Here is a 25129-nt window from a genome sequence, read left to right as displayed (position 1 = left end):
GCGGCATGAGTTCTTTCACCCCTCATTTCTGCTCTGTAACCTTTCTAAGGATACTGGAGAAGGTGCTTGAGAGGTTGCTCTCAAAACAAACTGATCTGGTCTTTCCTAGATCTTTCACTCTCAAATCCCAATAAATAGTTGGTGCGATGGCATACTCCTGTAATCCATCCACTTGGGAGGCTGATATAGGAGGATCACAAGTATTAGGAGAATAGTGGTTCACTAGCATACACAAATCCTCCAAACATTGATATACTTAGTGAGTCCTTGTCTCAAAAACAAAAAGAGCTAGAATGTAGTTCAGTAGAAGAGCAACCCTTGGTTCAAGCCCTAGTACCAGAAAAAAAAAAAATCCAATAAATATGTCTACCTCTGCATTTCCAGGTACAGGATTCTTTAGAGGAAAGGTTGGGCCCAGAGAACAAGGGACATACTAACTGTCCTGACTGTGGCAAGGACCTAGAAGGGGCAAGTAGTGGGGCCTTTGGCTCATGAGGTCATTGTGAACTGGGGAACGTGTGCTGAGAAAAGGGACATTGTACAGTGTCAAGAAATGACATCTTAGTGGCTTTGGATACAACCTGCTACCTCTGATTCTTCTGAGCCAGCTTGAGTTTCAGTGTGCCAGTCCAGTAGGATAATTTTACCACTCCCCATTTGATTATCTGACCCCTCTCTCTGGGCTCTCCTTCCTGGACAGTTCCTCAAATAATGCCCAGTGACAGTGTTCTCCTTTCCATAGAGCTATGAACCAGATGAGCTGACCAAAGAGATGGCCCACCTGGAAGGACTAATGAAGGACCTAAATGCCATCACGACAGCATGACAACCTTCGCCAGGCCAGGACTCCATGCTTGAGTCTAGAAGTCTTGGAACTTAGCCTTGAAAACAAGGAATTGTACAGAGTACGAGAGGACAGCACTTGAGAACAGAGTGAGCCAGCAGACCAGCCACCACCCCCGCATGGAACTAGCTCCAGGCATGGCCACCTGCCTTCTTCTGGCCAGCCTGGAAGATGCCTGCATTGGGGCAGCTTCCCTTTGCCTGCTGATACCATGCAGGACTGGGCACCATGGGCCAAAATTTTGTGTCCAGGGAAGAGGCGAGGAGTACAACCTGCATTTCACTTTGTGATCAGGCTGTGTCTTCGTGCTGCAACTGCATCAACTTGATGGAGTGTAGACATTGGCATTATGTACAATTTTATTTGAGTCTATTTTATTTTACCTTAAAAAAATATGATCCAAAACCAAGGAAGTCCATGGTGTTTTCCACAAGTGGTTGACATTTGACTGCTTGTTCCAATTACTTACAGAAAGTCATTGACAGTGTGGGTTGTTGCAGGGGTTGGCTTGTTTTTGGTTTGGTTTTTATTTTTTAATTCTGAGACATTGCATCCTCTACCAGCTGTTAATCCATCACTTTGAGGGGGAGGAAATGTTGCATTGCTGTTTGTAAGCTTTTTTATTATTTTTTTATTATAATTATTAAAGGCCTGACTTTCTCCTCTCATCACTGTGAGATTACAGATCTATTTGAATGAAATGTAACATGAAAAGACTTGTTTGTTGTTTTCTGTGCAGATTCAGTATTGGGGTGGGGGCTGGGGGTTGGGAATAGGAAATGGAAGGGCTGCTGAGGTCCTGTGAATGTTCCAGTCATTGTACTTTCTTCCAGAAGCCTGCAGAGAATGGAAGCATCTTCTTTTTTGTCCTTTTCTGGTATATCCATCTTACTGTCACTACATTGCAACTGCAGTTTTGTTTGGATGTAGTTAAAAATTCTGTGCAATAGGTGGGTGTGGGGATTTTGCTGCCCTGTGTCTTGATCATGTCCTGGTGGGAATGTCCATGCTGAGGTCCCTGGTGCTGTTCCTCATGGAGTGATGCCAAGTATAGCAAGAGCCTGGCCCTGTTCCTGGATGTCAGAGAGCACAGGATAGAGACCCTTTGCTGCTGCTGACAGTGGTTCCCTTGAGGAGGCTGGAGATTAAGAAAGGAGCTTTGTTTCCACATGGGACTCCTGCTTCTTGGTGCCTGTCATCAGCTAGGCCAGCTCTCACTTCTACACTGCAGGGCCCCTTCTGAAAAAGCATCATCAAGGCCGAGGCAAGGCAGGTCTGTCAACATAATTCTGCAAGTAGGGAACGAAGAAAGACAGTGGAGAGAGCATCAGCAGAGGCAGCTGTCCCCTCCATCCCAGCAGCATATGTCCAGGTCTCAGCCATACACAGAAGCCTTTGCGTTCGCAAAAAGTTGTTGTCTTTCCTTAAAAAGGTAGGGGCTGAGGTGTATGCTCATTTCCTTAAGATTAAGAATATGTAATGAAAAGTACAGGACTGAGCCTTGGGCATCTTCTCCCCAACAAATCCCCAGGACACCACATGGAAGGCAGTGAAAGAAGGCAGCTGGGGCTTGGGTGCTGTAGCCAACAAAACTGCTCAGAGCCAGGCGCAGTGGTGCACACCTGTCATCCTAGGCTAAAGCAGAAGGATCACAAGTTTGAGGCCAGCCTCGGTAACTTAGCAGGACCCTGTCTCAATAAATAGGGCTGGGGATGTGGCGGTGGTAAAGCACTCCTGGGTTCACTCCCCAGTAACCCCCCCCCCAAAAAAACCCTGCTGACCACCAGTGGGGCTCCAGCCCCCTATTCCAGGTCCCTGAGCCCTGCCCAGGCCTCATGAGTGCCCCCACAGGTTACAGGTGTGCCACCGACCTTTGATCATGGGTTATTTTACCCTTTTTAGAGCTTATTACACATTTGCCTTTCTACAATGTAAACTCCGTATTTATGATTTAGGGGGTAATGAGAAGTGCAGTGCTGGAACTCCTGCTGCCACAGAGCTGTCATGGCACGGTGCCTGGCAGGACTCAGGAAACCAGTGCATTTCAGCTGGTCCTGAAGAGAGCAGTGAGAGCTTTCTGGCCCCCAAGAGGGCTAGATTCCCCCAAAACTGTCTTACCTTTTGCCCAAAGAACATGCTCAGTATTGAGGGCATTCCCTCCCATGAACCCTGACACTTCTGTTACCTCAGGGCCTTGGTACCTGGATACTGCCACAGAATTGGGGTGGGGTGGGGGAGGGACCTATTTTTAAATGAAATAACTGTTCAAAGTTGGGGGATTTTTTAAAGTTAAGAAAAAGGAAAGCTATTCTGTATTGCACCTTTCACAATTGAATACATTTTCTTACATTTTCCTGTGGTTTTTGAAACTAAACCATTGTGTGTCTTGTGTCCTAGTTGAGCTGCGGCTCAGCAGCTTCCTTCAGGAGGATGTGGAGCAAATGTGTCTGTTGCCTTGCAGCCTGCTGGAGGGTCCTGGAGGACTGCTGGACTGGGTTCTGTATACATTTGTTTGGCCTTTTCTGTAGTTGATGCTGTAAACTCTATGGCTTTTTAAAAAACAATTTCATGTTTTTATTTAGTATTGGAAACCCAATACACTTTTTTAATCCAATCAAACTCTGGTCTGGTCAAATAGTTATTTTCCCAATTCAGGGGCCCCCTGTACCCCAACTTCCGATAGGCCTCCCTGTTCCCCTTGCAACTATAAAGCCAGAAGTTCCCAGGGGGACCCAAGGAGGGGTGGCATATAATCCAGGAGATGTCTGACCATCCACCAGCCCCAAAGATGAGTTTTGTCCCTGTCCTTGCCCTTTCCCCAGCTATTGCTGTTCTACAAGGACCAAGGCCTCAGGAATGGCAAATGACACCTAAGCAGCAACCCTAAGTGGCATACATGCCAGATGGCTACCACACAGCTCATTCTGTGCCACAGTGGGCTGTCCTTCCCACTCCCGACTCACCATTCTTGGATGCCTGACACCAGGGGCAGAGGTCTGTAGAGAGGCGGACTTTGCCAGGCTACCTCACCTTCTCGCATTCACTCCAAGACTCCTTGTGTTGGCCTAAATTCTGGGCTACAAATAGTGGAGCCCACAATCGCCACAGGCTCACTGCCATCCATGAGCTTGCAGCAGAGTGCAGGCTGTCGGGAGCACAGCGTGTCTCTGCCCCCGCGTCCACCTGCCCTGCTGCCAGCCTGTACTTACGGAAACCCAGGTCCCACCATCCCTATAAGCTGTGTCCAAGTCTGATCTCCCCGAGCTCTGCATCTGCTTGTCTGCCACAGCCTCCAGGTCTAGAGCCCTGCCTCCTGGTACACCTACTGCTCTAGCACGCAAGATGCTCCTGAGACCATTCATCTTGCACATGGATGCCCTCTTCACTGCCACTCCAGTGCAATCACCGCAGCGCCTGTCTGCGCTGCCACCTCTGCATCCCTAGGTGGCGCTCTTGGCACATTTTACAGCGATGGGTCTGTCAGAGAGCCTTTGGGCTCTGGGGACAAGTGATTTTCTCATTCCTTTTGGAACACCTAATGCTGAAGCAGTTTCTGACAATGGCTGATACTCGTCTCTTGGATGAGTCCCAAGGACTCCTGGCTGGAGTGTGTTGGAAGTCTTCCAGCCCGTCCCCCTCCCCACCCTTCCAGGGATTTCTATCAGTCCCTGGTGTTCTGGTGTCAGGACCCTCCCATGTCAGCAACAGGGACCCTCTGACAAGCTGGGGAGAACTCAAAGATAACAATGACCTACCTGCCTGGTAATGACCTTTCTTGGAGTCCTAAGAATGTTGATGCCAAGACTACCTTGATGCTGGGAACTAAGACAAGGATGTCCTGCAGCTTGGTTCTCAGATGAGCGACATGGGCAAGGCTGGATACAAAGAAGAAACACCTCCCTCCACCCCTGTTTTCAGCCCTTCCCAATTTTAGTCACCTTCCTGCCAGATGGGAAGAGCACTATCAGTAGAAACAAGGGCAGCAATAAACAAGCCACCGGCAGATGGCCTGTGGGGGCATGGGCAGGACACAGACAAGCAGGGAGCCGAGAGGGACCACCCCTGACCACACAGACAAAAGGAGCCCAGACAGCAGGTCCCAGATTCTTGGTCTTGGGGTTCCAGCTATCAAAGCAGGGAGCACCAGGGGTGCTGGGGGAGAGGTGGGAGATAGTAGTTGAGGAAGATAATACTTGAAATTTTTCATATGCAGTGTTAAGTGTCATTAAGACACAGTTACCCTTCAGCCTGATGGCCTCATCCATGTCAGGATACCCTTCTACTCAACTAGGAGCTTCATGGAGCTGGGAAATGAAAAGGGGCCGAGTTCAGAGAAGTTTAGCAGGATCATTTGCTGCATTTGAGAAGAAAGGTTAAGAATTTCCCAAAACAGTTGGAGGGTGGGCAGCTGGTACCTTCCCCAAGGTGGCAAGAGGATTTGGGGCCACATGGGAAAGTGCCTCCAGAAGGAAATGGCTGGCCTTGAGGCTTTCCAAAGATCTGTTAAATGGGATGATCTGAAAGATGACTTAATGCTGTTGGCACTTCTATGAGGTAGACTCCCTTCGACTCCCCAAGTCTTGTTTAACACCTGCCTCATGCACAGGCTTTTCATGAGCTGTAGGTCACTACCCCAGATGGAGAAAAGAGCCCCTGGCCCACGCGGCAGAGGAACCGTGAGTCTGGCATGTGCAAACAAGCCATAAACAGAATTGGTTGATTGGAAGCAGGAGCTCAGAGCCCAAAGTGACCAGACCCAGCTAAGCTGAGAATCCACAGAAATTTAGCGGGCGGAGGAGAGGGCACAAGACCTGTCATGGGCTCCAGTCAACCTTATCCAGATTTAACAAGGCATCTACTATCTGGGTTGTCATCATATTACACTGTCACATCCTCCCTCCCAGGTCCTGGAGCAGAGCCCCATTGCCTAGTTGCTAGGTACCTGTACTCACTGACAGCTCTACTGTCTCCCAAAGTGGAGATCTGGGAGCTGTTCTAAGCTCTTCCCTTAACATCACAAAACATTGCTCAGCAAATCCTGCCAGTTCTTGCTCTCAAGGGTCCCCTAGAGCACCTCCTTCTTGTCTTTTAGCAAGCCCCTGATGGACCCCCTGCCTCAGTCTCATTGGCGACTTCCACACAATTGCCCAGGTGCCTTTTCTAACTTAAATTAGCTGTATCTCCCCTGCCTAATACCATGCATGAGGAGCCTGGATCTATTCTTGAACACAAAATGATGGATTGGGCACCCATAAGCAAAGTTGCCTAGAAATGGCAGAAGAACCCACTGATAGACATTCTAGATTACCACACAAAGGGGACACTGGCCAGACACTGTGGCACAGAACTGTAACTCAGAAACTTTGCAAAACACCAACTCAAAATAAAAATAAGTAAAATTAAAAAGGCTGGGTGATAGTTCAGGGATAGAGTGCCCCTGGATTCAATCCCCAGGACAGCCAAAACGAAACATGAAAAACTGGAACTGAAACCAAAGAAATCTTGTGGGCAGGTGACATGAGAGAAGGACTGTTCCTCCACACGGAAGATAGATCCCTCTTACCACGTCCTAGACTCGGCTTAGCCTTACCTCCTCTGCAAAACCTTCCTAATTGTGCTCCCCCGGAAGAATTAGGAACTTGTCAAAGTCCCTTAGCACTGGTCCGTGAAGAAGGGCCTTCCTCACCTAAGAATCTGGGAGTCATTTATTGCTTTGGGATACTCCTGAAGACCTACTGTGTGCCAGGCACTAAAGATGCAAAATTAGGAAGACAGTCTGCATTCATTGCCTAGACAGAGCACGGACATTTAATGGACAGCTAGCAGACCTGAATGAAGTGATGTGGGGAAGGAGGGAGTATTCAGCACTTCCTGGAGAGCTGGGCGGCAAGGTAAGACACCATTTCAAAAACAAAACAAACCAAAAAAGCCATAAAGAAGAAAATTATGTCAAGTGCAGGACAAAGGATGGGACTGGAGGATATTATATTAAGTCAGATAATTCAGACTCAGAAGACTAGTGGACAAGTGGAGCTCAGAGCCCAAAGTGACCAGACACAGCTAAACTGAGATCCTCTAGTCCACTCCCTATTTGTTTTCTCTCACATATGAAAGCTGAAGGGGAAAAAATGAGAAAAAACAGAATCTCATGAAAGTAGAATGGAGACCATGGGGTAGAGAAAGAGGGTCTGGTACCTACCTGTCCCCTCCCTCCTCCTTCCCCCAGGAGGGAAATGGTTCATATTATGTTCTATGAACGTAGGAATGTACCACAATGAAACCAGGATTCTATATAATTAGTATGCACCAATATAAAAATGTTTTAAAAGAAGAAATGCTTGGGAAGAGAAAGTAAAATGTTCACTCTGAAATACATGGTTAAGAAAATGAAAAGGTATTCCACAAATTAGGAGAAAATATTTGTAGAACATCTTTCTTTTAAAGGACTTGTATCTTAAATGTATTATGATTCAATAATAAGAAAATAAATGACTCAATAAAAACAAATGAAGAAAGGTTTGAACAGTCACTTTACCAAAGGACAGGCATGATAGCAAATAAATACCTAAAAAGATGCTCAGCATCTTTAGTCATTATGAAAATGTAAATTAAAACCAGGAATTAACATGACACACTCTCTTGAATGGTAAAAAATCAAGAAGACTGACAGCATCAAGCATCGTTAAGGGTAGGAAGTGACCAGCACTATCATGTAACTGCTGATGGGGATGCGAGACAGTACTTCAACTTTGGGGGGGGGGGAATCTGAGCTTTTTCTTTTACCTCATTTTTGTGGGGAGTAACCAGGGATTGAATTGGGCCTCCCTATTTGCTCAGGCAGACCTCATACTTGCAATCACACCCCACCTGACCGTCGCTTATATAATTAAAAACATACTTATGTGCCACTCCTAGGTCTTTTTCCTGGGCGAGGGTACTGGGAATTGAACCCAGGGGTGCTTAACCACTAACCCACATCCCCAGCACTTTTTTATTTCTTATTTTGAGCAGGGTCTCACTAAATTGCTGAGGCTGGCTTTCAACTCACAATTCTCCTGCCTCAGCCTCCCGATCCTCCAGGATTAACAAGTGTGCACTACCATACCCAGCTCTTAAGTCTTTAAGATCAACAAAAACCTATTATTAGTCTTGAAAATCGCTAAGAGTAGAACTTAACACACACACACACACACACACACACACACATACACACATACACAAACACACACATACACACACATACACAAACACACAATGATTTAGCCATTTCACTGCTCACACATATTTCAAAGCCTCATGCTGCGCATGATAAACATACACAATTTGTATTTGTCAATTTAAAGTTTTTTTGAAAAAGAAAATCTACACTCACATGAAGACTGAAACATGAATGTTCGTCAGCACTTTATTAATAACTTAAAGCCAGAAGTAGCCCATCGTTCATCAGTGGAAGAGTGAATGACTCATGCCATCCCATACAGGAGAATATTGTTGCACGTGGCACTGACCAAGCACAGCAGCACAAGACTAATGAAACAAATGACACAGACTCAACAATTTGTGATGCCACCTAGATGACATTTTAGAAATGGCAAACCCTGAGTGACAAAAAAACAGATTTCCCAGGGTCAGGTTTGAAAGGAGGAGACTGCAGAGGGAGTTCTAGGGAGTAATGAAATATTCTATGTCCTAACTGGGGATGGTTGTAGAAGTGTGTCTCTTTGTCAAATCTCATTGAACTGTACATTTAAATTGTTAGATTTTGTTACACAGAAATTATAGCTGGATAAGAAATACAATTAGCAGCAGCAACAAACATACAAGGAACTGGTAATCAATCTAATAGAAAACTTGATGAAGAAAATTAAAAGACCATATTGAAAGGATTGGCCAGGATAGTTAATGCCCAGCAAATATTCCAGATCCCCTCGTATCAGTTCTTGCAGCTATGTTATGGCCCTTGACAATGGATATTCGAGGCAGTGATATGTGTCCCTGCTAGAGAGATGACTCAGATTCCACATCTCTCCCATTGGTCTCTTCTTCTCCCACGGGGATCTTTAAGACCTGGACTTTTTTTTTTTTTTTTAAGTTGATATCAGTAAAGAAAGTGGCAGCCTGGCCCACACTGGAACAAACCTTTATTGTGACATATTGTTGAAATCTGAGACTTTTTCTACTGGAACATTTAGCAAAGGATTCCAGTAATTGACCAAAAACATGGAGCAAGAGTGACTCCCATGCCCTGCAGCTGGAAGGATAAGTGGTTTAGAATACTTGAAACAGCTGGCAATATCTTTTTTTTTTTTAGTTGTAGAGGGACACAACATCTGTATTTATTTATTTTTATGTGGTGCTGAGGATCGAACTCAGTGCCTCACACGTGCAAGGCAGGAGCTCTACCACTGAGCTATAGCTCTAGCCCTTGGTGTTATCGTGTAAAGTGAAGATTAACTCACCCTTTGACTCATTAATTCCACCCCTAGCTATAGAGTCCAGAGACCCTGTACACATCTTCATCAGGAGCCATGAACAAGAGCACTTGCCGCAGCCAAGTTGATATTGGTGAGAACTGGAATCGACAGACACACCCTTCTTTGGAAGAATACAAATGTAAATTGTAGACTATTCAAGGACTGGAAGGGAAACAAGGGAAACAGCAAGGGAAACAAATCAACTACCTTCCATGCATTATTAGGATCTCAAAATTATACTACTGAACAGAAAGAAAGAATTATGAATAGATGCATCATGTATGTAAAGCTTAAAAATCACAAATGCATTGAGTGGTCTATAAACAGGAGGTGGGTATGACCCAGTCCCTAGTGCAGATGATAAAAAAGATACATTGTTTGTAAAGAAATTTAAAACAATAATTAAACTAACTGAAGCGTAAGTTGATTTTTATTGTCACCATGTACCAGCAATGCTGAACAGTATTACTATCAGTGTCCTCCTCCCCCTCAAGGAAACAACTTCCAATCCCCACTCCCCCACCTTGGTGTGTAACATTGTTTAGAGACATTTATTTCCCTAGTGGAAGGATCATGGAAAGTAAGGGGACAACACAATTAAAGCCCAGATGAGTGGTTTCCCTTAGAGGAATAAAATAGTTGGGCATCTTCACAGATGCTTCTAGGTGTACTCCTTATGTTCTATTTCTTAAACTGGGTGGTTGGTAAATGGCTGTTTATTTTATTTTTAATGTCTTATTTGTGTGCTATGTCTTCTTCTGCATGCATGACATATTCCATCTTCAAGAGAAATGAAACTGAAGAAGTCAAGTCACCAAGGGGCAGCGGCTGGGGAGGACACACTCTGGGTGCACTGGGACCTGCGTGCTCAGAAGAGGGTGAAAGGGCTGCTCCTTCAGAGGAGGGTGAGCAGCCCATGTGGCAGAACCCCCAGCTGAGGCTCAGGATTGGGGGCCTATGATGAAGGGGAAATCTGGGAGGCTTCTGCCTCTGAGTGGGAAGCCATGGGCATAAGTGAGGTCGCCCTGGGAGCATGTATGGAGTGACAAGATAGGGGTCACGGCTGGAGGCCCAAGGAGCACCAACCTTTTGGAAGAAAGAGGAGCCCTTAAAGCTAAGGCTGAGCAGAAAGGTGGGGCAGTGAGGAGACAGCAGGGACCATGAAGCTGGGGAGGACCTGGTCAACAAAGTCAGCAGCCCCTGGATTCCACTGTGTGGACTATGGGGACTTTGTCCAGAGCCATTCCAGGTGGGACAGCAGCGAGGAGAGGCAGAAACCAGATTGCAGGGGAGGAAGAAGTGATGCCCAAGGAGGGAAATGAGGACAGGAAGTTGGGACAACTCTCAAGATGTCTGAGATGAAAGAGGGGTGTCAGCTGGGAAAGGAAAGGGGAGGGATTTTATTACATCTTTTAAAATTTTCTTGCAAATTTCCTAGTCTGATTTAGTCCCACTGAGGCAGAAGGGAAGTCTCAGGCCTTCCCACTGTTTCTGGCTGCCATGAACACAGCAGGTGCCCCTGGAGGCTGAAACACGGGGGTGGCAGTGGCAATTCAAGGTGAGGGGGAGCTGTCTGCCCTGGTGGGGAGGGTGTCTTATCACTGACGTTGTCTTGAATTGGCAGCATATGGTGATAAAGGAAAGCAAACTAGGACTGAAGTCATTTTCATTATTGTTTTTAATACTCTCCCAGGACAACAGCTCCTACCATGCTTCAAGAAGGGGCGAGGTTTGAGTCTCGGGGCCCTGAGTGTGCACCCTGGCTCCTTCCATTCTAGCTGATGGGGGTAAGATGAGTTCCTGCCCCATCTGAGCTTCAGAGTCCTTGGCTCACTGTGATTGGGCTCATTCTGACCTTATAGGATTTGGGGGGGGGGGGATGGAATAAGGTAACAGGAAAACACTCAGTATCTAGAATGCAGTAGGCACTTACTGAGTGTTCTTCTGGGGTAGGGAACAGGGAAGATAGTGACTGATATAGCCACCGACTTAGCGGTTTGGTTGGAATCCCCAGTGAACCCCAGGAACAGCCCCCTCCCCAGGCTTCCTACAGTGGCTGTCCAGCTGAAAAGGTTTCCCCAGCCCGAGGCCAGTCACCCAGAGGTGGCGGCAGTTGTCTAAGCACAGATTGCCTGGCAGCACCTAGGCCTGTCCCTGTGTTGTGCCTTGGGTCCCAAAGGAAGCACCACTGCCTGGCCGCAGGGGGCAGTTGTCATGGGGACGCCAGGCCCTGCTGAGCTGCCTCCTTAGCAACGCAACGGGACTCCCAGACTGGTTGCCACGGAAACGGCCTCAGCAAGCAATGATGGGGAACGGCTGGCCACCGGGATCCCTGCCCTTTCTGGAGGACTTTCCCCTTCTCCTACAGGCAAGAAGGCACTCCCTACACCACCGGGAGCCCCGGGGGACTCCGCTTTCCCAGCCTCAGGCCTTCCCCACACAGTGAGGTATGAGGGCCTGTAGGGACCGTCTGCTGCAGGGTTGGTGGAGGGGACCAGACCCAGCAGCCCCCAACCACCACTGGCACTGGAGGGGGAAAGACGGTGCCACACCTCCTTCCAACTGGGCCCCAGCTCTGGCACCTCTACCCAGTCTGCCTGAGCCACACAGAGGTCCAGCACTGTGCCCCCATCCTCAGCCAGCCCCATGATGCCTTCCCCCCAGCCTGCCACCTCAGGTCCCCAGCTTCCCTCCAACTCTTCTGAGGGCCCTGCCTGATCAGGCAAAGATGGAATTTCCCTTCTCAGCTTCTAGCATTGTTTACTACCACCTAGGACCTTGGAGTCTTGGCAGTCGGGAAGGATCTGAGTCAGGGTCTTCACTTCCCCCAGCTCTGCCTCCCCCTGCAGTAGCAAAGATGCAGACTTAATGACCCACCTGCAGGTATACACCTGTGTTGGGCCTTATATACTCCCATGCACACCTCTGGGCACAGAGCTTGACCCAATGGGCTTGAGAGTGAAGGTTTGTACACATGCCCATGTGTGTTCCAAGCCCTGCACAGCTGGGCTTCTAAGACTCCAGGATTTCCCATTAACCTCACCCAACCCCGACCCTGTCCCCTAGAAAAAGGCAGCATTTGCTGGAATTTTTTTATTTAAATAAAATATACAACACGGTGCATTTACCGTTTTCTGTTTTAAAAGTGGAAGATTTGAAAATTGCTTGTGGGGATTAGGGATGGGAGGGCCCACTGATGACCTGGCCTCTCGAAAGTCTCCCCAGAGAGGCCAGCCCGGGTCCGAGTTTATAAAATGGTGGTGTGAGTCAAGAAGAGGGTGGCTAGGCCAGGCCCCGGCCTCAAGGGACTCCTCACCCCATGTGCCCTGGACCCTCCCACTCCACTCCTGCCCCTTCCAGGCCTGCTGCCTCCTCTGAGCTGCCTTCCTTGGGGGAGCACGAAGGTGGGGGCTTGTGGAACTCAGGTTGAAGCTTAGATCCTATCAGGTCTAAGAACTCTCTGGGTCCTAAGAGGCCTTTCCAGCTCTGTGGAAACTCGGGCCAACGGTTGCTAGTCTTCACCTAGGATCCCAGGACCTTGGCCCCTTCTCTCCTGGATTATTGCCTCCAGTTCCCTGACACCATCTACAGGCCACTAACTCAGCCTGTCTCTTGTCCCAGAACAGCACAGGGCAACCTGATCTTGCCTACCCTCTGGCTTGGAGCATGGAGAGCTCTGCGTGGACAAGCAGTCCTCATGCAGGTCTTATGGCCACACCTGCCTCTGCCCTTGGCTCTGCCAGTATCCTATTGGAGAGGACAGTTGAACCTTGGGGTACCTCAGCCGCTTCCACTTTGTGCCCGTCCCCCCTGAACCTGCTTGTGGCCTCTGGTTGCCTTCAGAACCAAGTATACCTCAGCCTCGTGGCCTGCCATCCAAGGCCCTGCCTCTGCCCTGCAGCCCGTGAGTCTCCTCCCGAAGCCCAGCTCCACATCTGCCTTGGTAATCACCCCCCAAGTGCTCTGGCCCACACCTGCCACTCCATGCCCCCTGTCTTCCTCCCTCTCTCCAATTCCTCCCACATCTCAAGGCCTGGCCCAAGCTACCACTGTCCACACATCTCCCTTGGCCACCTCCTGAGTTCTGAGATAATTTTTAAGACTTGGAGTCCTCAGGCAAAGCTCTCTGGGTTCTCACCACAGCTCGATGGAGAAATGGGCTGGGCACATGAGGAGGGGGCAGAAGAAACGTGATTTATTGAGCACCTACTATGCTGTATGCCAGGCACCGGGCTGGGCATTTCACATATATTCTATTTCTTATCTGGTTCTCATAGATCCTTGTGAGGCAGTACCATAATCATTCTTATTTTACAAATGAGGTAACAGATTCAGAAAGGTCAGATAATTTGCCCAAGGTCCCAAAGCTAAGTGGCAGGGCTAGTATTAGAACCTAAGCCTGATTGTGGCCAGACTCTGGTCTCTTCCCTGTGCACCAGGCTTGGGGCCATCTAATTCAGCCCCTTGAAACACACTTTTCTGATAGGCTCTGGCCTTGGGTGGGCACAGACCTACATCTCATTAGTCCCAGCCCAGCTGCTCCTGCTTACATGATTCTGGAAAAATTACTAAGAACTCATTTTCCTCATCTGTGAAATGGGGAGAATCAAAGTACCTACCTCACGGTCTTTGTGAGACTGAAGGAGTTAATGTGTGTAAAGTGCAAAACCAGTGCTTGGCACAGAGCAGACTCAATAAACAGAAGTTCCCTCGCCTCCCTTGTTTAGCTGGGAACACTGAGGGCCACAGAGGTGACGGTGTGCTTGAGGCCCTGGGAAGGGTGAGGTTCAGCCCCAAGTCTTCTGCTTCCCAGTGGTGACAGGTCAGGCTAGGACTGGATTTGGGCCCAGAGATGGGGAAAGAAGGGTCTGCTGCGAGGTCCTGGGGGTCCTCTTCCCTGAGGACTGGAGAGAGTACATCCCCAGACCCCGCGGTGCCCAGCCTGCGGGCCACGGCGGATTGCTGGATGTAAGGTGACCTGGGTGTCCTGGCAACACAGGGTTAAACTAGATTGCACACATGTGTGCACACATGTGAGTGGCTATCTACATGGCTCTACAGAGCGCTACATAGCTATACATATACACATCTTACATACATATACATATTCATATACATATCTTGCTACGATAACAGTAGAAAAAAATGCAAGGCCCTTGGGGCCCCGGCCCCGATTTGTCCCAAGGAAACAAGTGTCTGAGCCTCCCCAGGAACACACCCAAGGACAGCCCCTTCCTGGGGGAATATGACGACCCCCAACAGAGTGGGGCTCCAAGTTCACAGCCAAAGGGCTGATGGTAGCTCTTGTTCTAAAATGAGTACAATGACAGGTCTGCTCTAGGAACCCCAGACATGGGTCACCCCCATCCCTGTCCCACCCCAGAGAACCCACCTGCCTTCCTCTGGCTTTTGCCTTTGGGCCTTGCCTGCTCCCCTCCGGCTCCCTCCCCCTCCCTCCCTCATTCCCTCTAGTGCTGAGTATTAAAATAGTCTATAAAAGCAAGTGACCAAAAATCTATAGCTCTAAGAATACCTGGTTATTTTCTGCTGTCTTTTGTTTTTCTGGGGTGTGTGTGTGGGATTTTTTTTTAAATGATAATTATTATTGTTATTGGTATATCTCCTAATCACAGTTAAACCTGAAGAAAGAAAAGAAGGGAGAAAAAAGGAGAGGGAGGGAGGGAGGGGCCCGGCTCATAGATTAGACGGCAGTTTGGAGCGCACAGGCTCAGACCTGGCCCCAGGTTCCCTCTGGGGTGCAGCAGTCAGAGGGGGGCCCCCAGAAGAGGTGGCTCTTGCCCCAAACAATGAAAGAGGGGGTGGCAAAGAACCTGAGGATGTCTTCCGAGGCAGAGTGACATGCTGGCCAGGGACGGCACCATGTGGCCTCCCAGGAGGACCGAGGCCTCCACTGCTTCCGCTTCCCCCGCTGCTGCCTCCGGCCCTGGGGAAGAGCGGGAAGGCAGCCACAGACTCCCCTGAGGAGTGCGGGGACGCTCTGCGGAGAGTCTGTGCCCCATCCTGGGGGAGGGCTGGCTGAGAGGCTGAGATAAGCTTGAGGTCCTGGGTGAGGCGGCCTGGGGTGAGGGGTGGCGTGCCCCTGCGCTGAGGAACCTGGGGTGGTGGGGGACTGGAGGCGGGTGGCAGCAGCAGGGAACCATGGGAGCCAGAGGCCCGGGGTGGGGCACTTGGGAAAGTTCTTGGGGGGCCTGGGCTCTGGCCAGGGGGGCTGAGACCTCCTCGGGGGGTAAAGGCTACAGGGGAAGCCCCTCCAGAGGCCCCTGCCATGAAGGATGGCCTCTCGGGCTGCCGTGGGGGTGTCTCTGGTGTACTTGGTGGGCCAGTGGCCAGACCTGGGGACAAATCCCCGGGAGGCTGGCCCAGCTGCCCAGGGCTAGATGACGGGGACCTGGATGAGGGTGGAGGAGGCAGGAAGTGCTCCAGGAGTCCCAGGCCTCCCCGGGCCCCAGGCAGTGGGGGTGGTGGCTGGGCAGCCTGTGGGGAACGGGCCCCTGATTGCAGTGGGGTGAGCAGCGGGGAGTCGGACGAAGACAGGGAGCCACCCAGAGCCTTGTGGAAGTGGCCAAACCCGGCCGTGGTGGAGGCAGCTGCAGCAGTGGACGGTGTGGGGGCTGGTGGGGAGCCACAGGCCCCTGGCGGTGGGGACGAGCTGGACGAGGGCAGGAGAGGGCTCAGTCCAGCGGGTGCAGAGAATCCAGCCAGCTGTTGGATGTGGAAGGAAGATGAAGATGGCGTGTCCACCTGGGATGGGCTGCTGGCAGGTGAGGCGGAGCCCAGAGCAGAAGGGATCAGGGATTGCAGGCGCTTCAGGTGCCTTGGTGTCTGACCAGCCCCGAGGTTGCCCAGCCCGGGTCCTGGGGGAGGACGGAAGATGGCAGCAGGCAGGCGAGGGTGGTGGGTGAGAGCTATGGCCACAGACGTGGTGGCAGCGGCAGCCTGCAGTGGCGCCTGGATCAGCGGGGTCCAGATGACAGGCGTGGGGGTTGGGGTGGCAGAGGCGCCGGCCTGGACACGATGCGCACAGTGGGCCATTTCACGGTCATGTTGCACGATCTGCTGGATAATCTCATTCTCCTGGTAGTTGAAGACGCCAGAGTTGAGGTCATGCTGGACCTTGTGCAGGAGGATGGAGTTCTTCTTGCCTAGGGCATAATGCAAGAGCAAGCGCTCAGGCAGAGCAGAAAGGTGGCAAGGTTGCAGGAGGGAACCTGCCCTCCCACCCTCCTGCCCTCCCACCCTCCTGCCCGTCCCCTCACCTATACGGTCCAAGCGGTCCAATGCCACAGTCTCGAAGGCCCTCCGCATCATGGGGTACTCCTCCAGCACCTCATTGAAGTTGTCCACACTCAGTGAGTAGAGGCGGCAGTAGGTGTCGGCCCTCACACTGGCTGTGCGCCGGCCCCGGGTCAGCAAGCAGATCTCTGCCAGGATATCAGAAATCAGGGTGGGGTGTGCACAGCCTCCCAGGCCATGGTGGGGGTGGGGGCTTCCCTGCTCTGACTTTGGTCCCCCACTGCTTGGTGCAGAAGCCTCACAGGCTCACAAGACCCCCCGCCCCAAGGCTGTGATCATACTGGATAACAGTCCCTCCACCAATTGGATGTGGGATTGTTTACCATCTCTGGGACCATCCCCTGCAAGGGCTGATCATCTGTGTCATCCCACAATCCCTAGGCTGAAACCCTAAACTCAATGTGATGTTATCTGGAGGTGGGGCTTTGGAAGTGACCAGGTCATGAGAGAGGAGTCCTCATAAATGGTACTCTCCAGAGAGAGAGAGAGAGAGAGAGAGAGAGAGAGAGAGAGAGAGAGAGAGAGAGCACACTCTTTCCACCCTGTGAGGAAGTAGAAATGGCAGCAGTCTGCAACCAGGAAGAGGCCCCTTACAAGAACCTGACCATGCTAGCACCCTGGCCTCACACTCCAGCTTCTGGAGCTGTGAGGAATAAATTTCTGTTCTTCTTAAGTCACCAGGTTGTAGTGCTTTGTCAGCCCAAATGGACTAAGACATCTCTATACTGGGTTCAGAGACACCCACCTCCAGGCTGAGGCTATGACAGTGCCTCTGTCCTCCAGAGTCTCTCCAGCCTATTCCCTAGTGGCCCCTGCTACCCCAGACCCCTGTGGACACCTTACCTCCAAAATAGGAGCCATCAGCCAGCTTGGTCTCCTTGTTGCCCTTGGTGAGCACACTGACCACGCCATGCTGGATGAAGTACATCTTCTTGCCAATGGTGCCCTCACGGATGATGTAGTCCCCTGGCTGGAAGACCTCAAAGCGGAGCTTGGTCAGCATGGAGGTCACAAAGTTGGGGTCTGCATTGGCAAACAGTGGCATAGAGGCTACCAGTTTCCGGCAGTTAAAGTTGATGATCTCCTGCACAGATTGGGACGGGAGAAGGAGGTGAGGGGCGATGCCTGCCAGCAAGGCAGGGCTCTCCCCACTGCCCAGGCCACCTGCAGGCTCACCTCCCGCAGTGGCTCACTCAGCTCGCCCAGGATGCTCTCCTCATCGAACATCTTGCCTTGGTAGCGGTGCTCATAATAGTCATGGATGCGCTGCCGGGTGTCGGGCGGGAGCTTGTGGAAGGACATGTACTGCTCCACCTGCTTATACTGAGGATGGGGGAAAGAGAAAGATGTTACCTCCGGGCACCCCCAGCTGATGACCAGAGCTGGGCTTTAATCCTGGGGGCTTTTCTGGCCAACCCTGGTTCCTTGAGATTAAATGTCCTTGGTGTGGGTATGACTATGCTTGTGCCCAAAACAATGGCCCTGACTCCAACTCTTGGAGTGCATGGGGCATGGGGGAAGGGGCTCCCTTGGTGTCTGTTCTTGTGTTCCATACTATAGAGATGTGGAGAAGGGGCAGGGGGAACAGGGACTGTCCAACGTCCAGTTACAGGATACCAACTGCCCAGAAGGGTAATCAAGTTTCTTCTGAATGTCTGTCATTTCTACAGTACAAACAAGACACTGACTCTGGAAGAGGAGGAGCTGTCTCCTGCAAGTAGTGACAAATGGGCACAGTCATCAGGACAGGACTGCAGCAGGTCAGAAGGGCTAGAGGCAGAGGCAAGGAGGCCTGGCCCTTTTTAGGGTATGTCTGTAATGGTGGCCTCAGTAGCTCCAGCCCAAGGGAAACACAAGGTGGAACAGGACCTTCAAACAGAAGTTCAGGTGCAAGAGCTTTGTGAACCTAAGTCCCTGGGGCTTGAACCAAATAAGGAATGATCCTGCCCCTCCTGGCAGTGCCAGGTGAACCTTGCTCCAACTGCCCCTGCATTTTGGGTGGAGGGTGGAGTCCTCAAGAATAGAAGACAGGAGGTATTGATTAGGCACTAACACAGATTTTTCCCACCTGGGAAGGAAGGTTAGTCCCAACAGCCCCAGGAACAATCAGAAAAGGGGAGCCAGTTCTCAAATATTAGTGTTCCACAGAGATATCAATGGGCAACTGAAGACCAAGGGGTGATGTTCTCCAAGCTCTTCCAGTCGACCTGCCCTAAGTTGTCTCTCTAAGTTGTGCAAAGCCCCAGTGGGGGAGTGACTTCCTGGCTGGCTGTGGGGGCACAGGCAACTGGCACTTTTGGAGCTGTGTTGTAGAGACTCCCCCCTACAGTGAACAGAGAGGAGGGAACAGTGGGCAGGAACCCAAAGGTTGGTGAAGTGATCTAGGGGGATAGTGGGTAGGGAAGACATTTAAGAGAGATTCAAAGGTGAATCAGAAAAACTCAGAGAGCTATTAGCCTAGGAAAAAGTCTCAAATGGGAAGTCACAATGCAGCTTGACACTGGCCCTACTTATAAACCCTAATGCATTTTCTAAATCAATCCCTGATTCTGGTCCCAGAAAGAACTTCCAACCTCATCTCAGACTGAGTTCCGACCCTAACCACACACCAAGCCTGACGTTGTCACATACTGAGCCCAACCCTGGTCACAGGCTAGGCCCTGATGGTGGCCTGAGATTAATCCTTAACTGGACCTGGGTTAAGCCCTGACCTTTATCACCTGATTCCTGTTGTACCTCCCTTCCCTAGCCCACGAATTCCCAACCCAGAACCCTCTGTTCTAACCAGACCGATTTCTTTACCATCCTGCCACTCAACCTTTGCTCAAGCGCACCCTGACGACTGACCTAGAATTCTCTTCCACCTTCTTCTGCCTCCCCGGAGTGAGCTCTCCTACCCACCCCAGCTCTGCAGGCTCTCCCACGCTCTCCTCTTAGTGTCACAGGACCTGGGCCTCCACATCTGAATGGCTGCCATCTGACCGTCACCCCACCAGGAGACAGCAGTCAGAGGAACAATACAATCAGACTGATATATTTTTAAAATACCATGTGATGAGTAGAACAGAGGGCAGAGAGGAGCCTGCTTAGCTAATGAATATTGAATGGCCTGCTCTGTGCTTTGTGCGAATGCGGTGCTGCGGGTTTGACTTGCATTACTCCTCACAAACCCTAGGACAGCACTCCGCATACTCTCCCATCATACAGTCGGAGTCCACCAATCAGGTGATAAAGGTCAGGGCTTAACCTGATGAGAGGTAACCTACCCATGCTCCCAGAACTCATCAATGAAGAAGCTAGGGGAGACCCAAGGCAACCCGACTCCAGGCCACAGCTCAGCTGCTGTGGTTGAAGCTGCTGTGGTGACCTGGGGAGAGGCAGAAGCTGGCAGTGAGGGTGGACAGAGGCCGGCTGGGAGGAAGAGAAGAGAGACACAGCTTTGAGGTGGGTGTTAGTGACAGAGATGGCAAGCATGGCTCCTGGTTTCTGGCTGGGCATCTGTGCTCCTTGTGTCCATTAATAGAGAACACATATGGGAAGAGTGGCCGCTGGGAGTGGAGGGGGCCGGGAAGGTTGTTCTGATTTTGGATGTGATGAGGTCGAGGTATCCAGGGAGGCATCCAATGAACACTCCAGGGCTGACAATGAGGTGGAGCTGATTATATAACTGGGCCCCACTGATGGACACAGAGCACGCGGGGGTGGGGGTGCTCGAACGGGAACACCTAGGAACTGAGGCAGAGAATCAAAGAGCTTAGGGCCCAGCCACCATGTGACGGCTGAGAAGAGAAGCCAGCAAAGGCGAACAAGTAGGACTGGTCAGAGAGGTAGGAGGAAGCCAAGAGCACGCAGTCATGGAAACCAAGCAAGGCCAAGAAGGAGCAGGAGTCTGCAAATACCAGGAGGCCAAGCGAGATGAGGCCCCAAAAGACTCACTGGATTCAACAACACCCAGAGCGCTGATGCGACAGTGCAGAGAGACAGGCCCCCAGCTACGGGACAGGGAAGGCATGGAAGGTACAGATAGTGAGACATTTATAAGTTTAAATCCAGGGAGTGAAGCAGTTCTCATTCAGGAGGTGACCCGTGCTCTGTCGCTCACACTAGACATTTGAGGGCTGGCTACATGTGCTCCCTCATACAAAGGACCAGTGGGCAGGTCCTCCTGAGAGAGCCCTGGGTGGACGTGGCTCTCCAACCTACCTTCTCCTGGTACTGGCGCCGGGAGGAGTCCAGGGACTGGATGAGAGCAGTGGCGTGGCCGATGAACATGGCGTAGCAGGTGGCACCCACAATCATGCTGAGCATGGTGAGCCAGACGTCAGACATGCCCACGGGCGCCTGCCGTCCATATCCAATGCACAGCATGTGGCTCATGGCCTTGAAGAGGGCATATGAGTACTGCTTCCCCCACGAGTTGTTCTGTGGACAGACACAAATGGGCGTGGACCAGTGAGGGGGAAGGCCCATCTCACGGGCACCTAGGACATTCCCTGCTGCCTTGTCTCCCTCCACCTAACTCCTCCCCAGTGGCTGAGCCCCAGGCTCCCATCTTGCTGACAGACAAAGGCTTTAGGTGAGTTCAGAGAGGCCAGGACTATGGTGTCAGTGGATCCTCCGTTTAGGCTATCCTCTTCCAGTGGAGGGCAGGGGTCAGACTGGAAGACCCATCAAAGGGCTGGGAGCTGGCCTAGCCTTGGTCTGACCTCAGCCCTGAGAGTTGCCCTGGAGCCTCCTGGTTGAGTAGCAACAGGCTCCAGGCTGAGCCACCCTGCTGTCCTTCCCTTGCTGAAATAACTCCATCCCCCACCTCTAAACAGCTGTCAAGTGAAGCCCATTTCCCCACTGACCTCAATTATAAAACCAATATGCTTTCCCTGGGGGGATGGCTCTAGCAGACTGTCCTCCTTTTGGGTGAGCAGAAATTAAAGCTGCCAAGTTAACTGGCTTCCTACAGAATACCGGCCAATACCCACAGGGCAGCGGCCACCAGTTCTCTTCCCAACGCCCCCAAAGGTGGACTCTCTGGAACACGGTGTGTGGGGCAGGAGGAGAGAGGCAGGGAGCAAGGCTCCTGGCTATTTTTTTTTTAAGTCATTGATGGACCTTTATTTTATTTATCTTTAGTGGTGCTGAGGATCGAACCCAGTGCCTCACACGTGATAGGCAAGTGCTCTGCCACTGAGCTGCAGCCCCAACCCTCCTGGCTATTTTTGTCTCCAAAGCCAGTCAGTTTCTCAGGGAAGGCTCAGTGGGGGAACACTGGGCTCTGAAGGACCATCACAAATTTAGTGCGTGTGTGGGCTTGTCATCTCCACACAGAGGAACCTGCCCCAAACAAGGGGGCTGCCAGAACCCCAGCCACAGCCCTCTCGCAGTGCCTCTCTCACAAGGTGGAGATGTTAGTAACAACGCAGAAACCCACCCAGGACACAACTCACAGAGCTCTAAGCACTTCTGCAGGCACCAGGCTGTCCCCAGTCCCTGAAAGAAGTAAAGCATAGAGCCACAGAGCCTCCATGTTCCAGTCATGCAGACCATCCTAGGTGGAGCCAGGCTCGTTCCTGGGGCCTGGGGGCTCAATCCAGATGAGGGCAGGATGGACAGGGTTGGTCCCCAGAGGTAGAAGGGTGTCCTGAGTCCTGTGTCATCCCCCCCACCTGCCTTGGGGAACAAGGGCAGCCCCTAGGTGCTCTAGTCTGGGCTTCTGGCTGGCCTTCACTGCTGAGCCTCTGGGGACCAGGAAATTCAACCCATATGGCCAATTCATTTACACTTAGCTCATCAAAAAGCTGTTTTGTAAAGGCCTATTTGATGCTGAAAGATGCCTCAGGGTCTCTTTCACCTCTTTCAAAGCCAGTTTTTCCTCCACTGGTGCCCTGGGGATCTGCTTTCAGGCCAAACCAAACAATCTGGGAGGGAGTATAGGGAAGCAGGAGCTCAGCAGAGCCAGAGAAGGGCTCACAGGTACCGGTCCTGCCCTGCAGAAGCCCTTCCCATGCACAGCAGGGCTGGGGGACTCTCCCCTAGGGCTTCCAAGGCCCCAAGTGCAACTTCTCTCGCCCACCCACAAGGCTAGAGGAGGGGGCAGGCTCTGTCCTCTCTGCCCTCTGTGCTCAAGGTGCCACCCATGTATCCATTGGGGAATGGTGACAGCCCAGCTCTGCCCCTGGAGCAGAAAGTCACACTGTACAATCTGGTGGTACATGTGTGACACAATAGTGCCCTTGCAGGCTTCTGTTTTCCCGGGCTCAGCTTCTAGGGGCCAGAAGTAAGAGGGTGGGAACCCTCAGCCCAGCTTTGTCACACTGATAGAACAGGAGGTCACCTAGGTTTAGTCTCCTTGGGTAAAATTAGGCCAAATATCAGAGCTCCCCGCAACAGGTGAGGCTGTAAGAAGGTGGTGGTAACAGCCCTCAGCCGAGAGCCCTGGGAGCGGATTCCTGGACTGAGCAAAGCTCGGCCTTCGGGCAGTCACGTGCCCGAAGGAGTTCTGAGCTATCAATCCTCTCTACCGTTTGGACCTCTAGAGAAGGAACCCCCAGCCCAGAGCGAGGGCCTTCTGGGTGCACTCACCACCATGTGGTTGATGGACACCCAGCAGTCGTCGGGAAAGTCCTGCAGCATGGGCACCAGGAACTGCAGACAGCCATCCCAGTGGCAGAGCAGGAGCATCATGCCGATGAGGTTCACAATGCGCACCACGGCGCTGGCCAGGTCGTAGGTCATGTGGAAGATCTGCCAGCAGAGGTGGAGATGTTGGCAGAGTTAGGTGAGAGGACAGGAGGAGTGGTGACCCCCTCCTGGCCAGATCCTGGGCAGCTGTAGGCACTGTCTCCACTTTCAACGCAGAGCACCTGCTCAGCAGGAGATCGGGCTGGGGCCGGGGAGGGAGGGCACTAGAAGACGCTGGCTGCAGGTGTGGGTCTTAGAGGGATGCTCTGGGCATCCATGCAGATACGGGCACCTCCCACAGGAGGTGCAGCCATCCAAGACATGTGGGAAGAGGCTCCCCAGAGCCCCTTGCAGCCCACCTCTTCAGCTTGGCTAGGGCATTGATACACCAGAGTTCTCTGGCCTGTCATCCTGAGGGTTCCTTAGGGACCATGGTCTGGAATCAAGCTCAGGGCGTGATGTTTTCCTAAATCTGTCATTGAACTCTCAGAACCCACCCAGGAGCAGTGGGCTCTGCCAAAGCCAGCCATGGAACTGTAGTTAGAGCTGCACAGGCCCACAGATTCCATGTTCAGACAGATGATCCTAGTCCCAGTCCCTAGACACAACTCCTAGCTGCATGACCTTGAGAGTGTCCCCAAACCTCTCTGATCATATTTTGTCATTTGCAAAATGATGATAAAATCCTTAACTGAGTGAGTTGTCAAAAGGAGTAAATTATACATATAAAGTACTTAGTACTGAGTATAGAAGTATTCAATAAATTATAAGCCATTATGAACTGATAAGTTGTTATTAATAATTAATCTTTATGATTAGTTAATATGTATTAGCAATATGCGTTCCTTTATACTTCAGTGAAGAAGTATGAGAAGCACGCTCATAAGCCCAGCCCACTGCACCTGCCCTTTTCCACTGGTAGTACCGAGTGGGAGGCTTGTAGTGTGGCAGGGTAGGATCCAAGTGGGGATTCATCCCTGACTCACCTTCATCCTCCCAAATCTGCCACACTAGTATATGATAGGGACTCATGCATGGTAGGAGTCGTGGTGACAGGGTATTCAGGGGATGGAGAGGTGAAGGGACATCTTGAGGAAGGTCTGTGGAAGTTCTAGCCTTGCTTCTGGCCTGGGAGACTTTATGGGGGTGCCTCCAGCCATCCAGTTCTGGTCCCTCCATACTGTTCCCAGGCAGAGACACCCCTCTTAGATAGAGGCATTAGGTCAAAATTATGGGACTATCGAATGTCACAGAGACTTAGTTGAAATCCATTTCAGAAGGGGAAACTGAGGCCCAAAGAGACAGAACCTAGATATTTCAATTCTCGGTTGAGAGCCAATGACACGGGCTGCAGAGACAGTGATCAGCAGGGGGCAGGACAGCAACCTCTTGGACTCACTGGACTGAGTACCTAGCTCCTGAGCTATATGCCTAGCTCCTTAGATATATGCCTACCCCTGATAACTGGAGTGTCTAGACAAGGGGACAAATTGTTCTACAAACTACAAGTTTACGTATTTCAAGTTGTAAATCAGGCTGAAAAACTGTTAAAGGAAATATTCTGTGGTCCTACCTTGACAGAATACACCATCATAACACCCTGGAGGGCCCATCTCTAAACTAGAACTTCAGAAAACCACACCAGAACATGGGCCACTTCAGGCCACAACCAAGCTCCATCCATGCCACCACTACCGACAGCTTCCTGTGAAGGGTCAGGGGAGTGTACATGAGCAGGGACCTGAGTAGGGGCCTACACAGGCCCAGGAAGCAGACTTCTGGCTGTTTGGGTCAGGAATGCTAGGTCCAGGTACCCCAGTCT

At 51.2% G+C, this 25129-nt stretch overlaps 2 protein-coding genes across 14 annotated transcripts in view; one reads left to right on the top strand and one right to left on the bottom strand.

The window, feature by feature from the left end:
- The window catches only part of Neo1 (neogenin 1), a 227141-nt gene extending 223678 nt beyond the window's left edge, over positions 1 to 3463 (top strand). For 12 of the 13 annotated variants that reach the window (XM_078049332.1, XM_078049330.1, XM_078049328.1 and 9 more), the window contains one exon: positions 743 to 3463. In XM_078049332.1, coding sequence (XP_077905458.1) covers positions 743 to 826 — 84 coding nt within the window. In that variant the 3' untranslated portion in view covers positions 827 to 3463. Of the gene's footprint in view, positions 1 to 725 lie in introns of all 13 variants that reach the window. The other variant, XM_078049321.1, reaches the window with a different exon arrangement.
- Positions 3464 to 8235: 4772 nt separating this feature from the next.
- Positions 8236 to 25129, bottom strand: part of Hcn4 (hyperpolarization activated cyclic nucleotide gated potassium channel 4) — a 46458-nt gene continuing 29564 nt past the window's right edge. The window contains exons 3-8 of the mRNA XM_005316771.4: positions 23209 to 23370; positions 20836 to 21054; positions 17809 to 17955; positions 17476 to 17716; positions 16596 to 16760; positions 8236 to 16481 (exon numbers count right to left, since the gene is read on the bottom strand). Coding sequence (XP_005316828.2) covers positions 15013 to 16481; positions 16596 to 16760; positions 17476 to 17716; positions 17809 to 17955; positions 20836 to 21054; positions 23209 to 23370 — 2403 coding nt within the window. The 3' untranslated portion in view covers positions 8236 to 15012. The remainder of the gene's footprint in view (positions 16482 to 16595; positions 16761 to 17475; positions 17717 to 17808; positions 17956 to 20835; positions 21055 to 23208; positions 23371 to 25129) is intronic.

Source organism: Ictidomys tridecemlineatus, chromosome 5 (genome assembly GCF_052094955.1).
Source record: "Ictidomys tridecemlineatus isolate mIctTri1 chromosome 5, mIctTri1.hap1, whole genome shotgun sequence".
Lineage (NCBI taxonomy): Eukaryota > Metazoa > Chordata > Mammalia > Rodentia > Sciuridae > Ictidomys > Ictidomys tridecemlineatus.
This window is presented reverse-complemented; position numbering and strand designations above follow the sequence as displayed.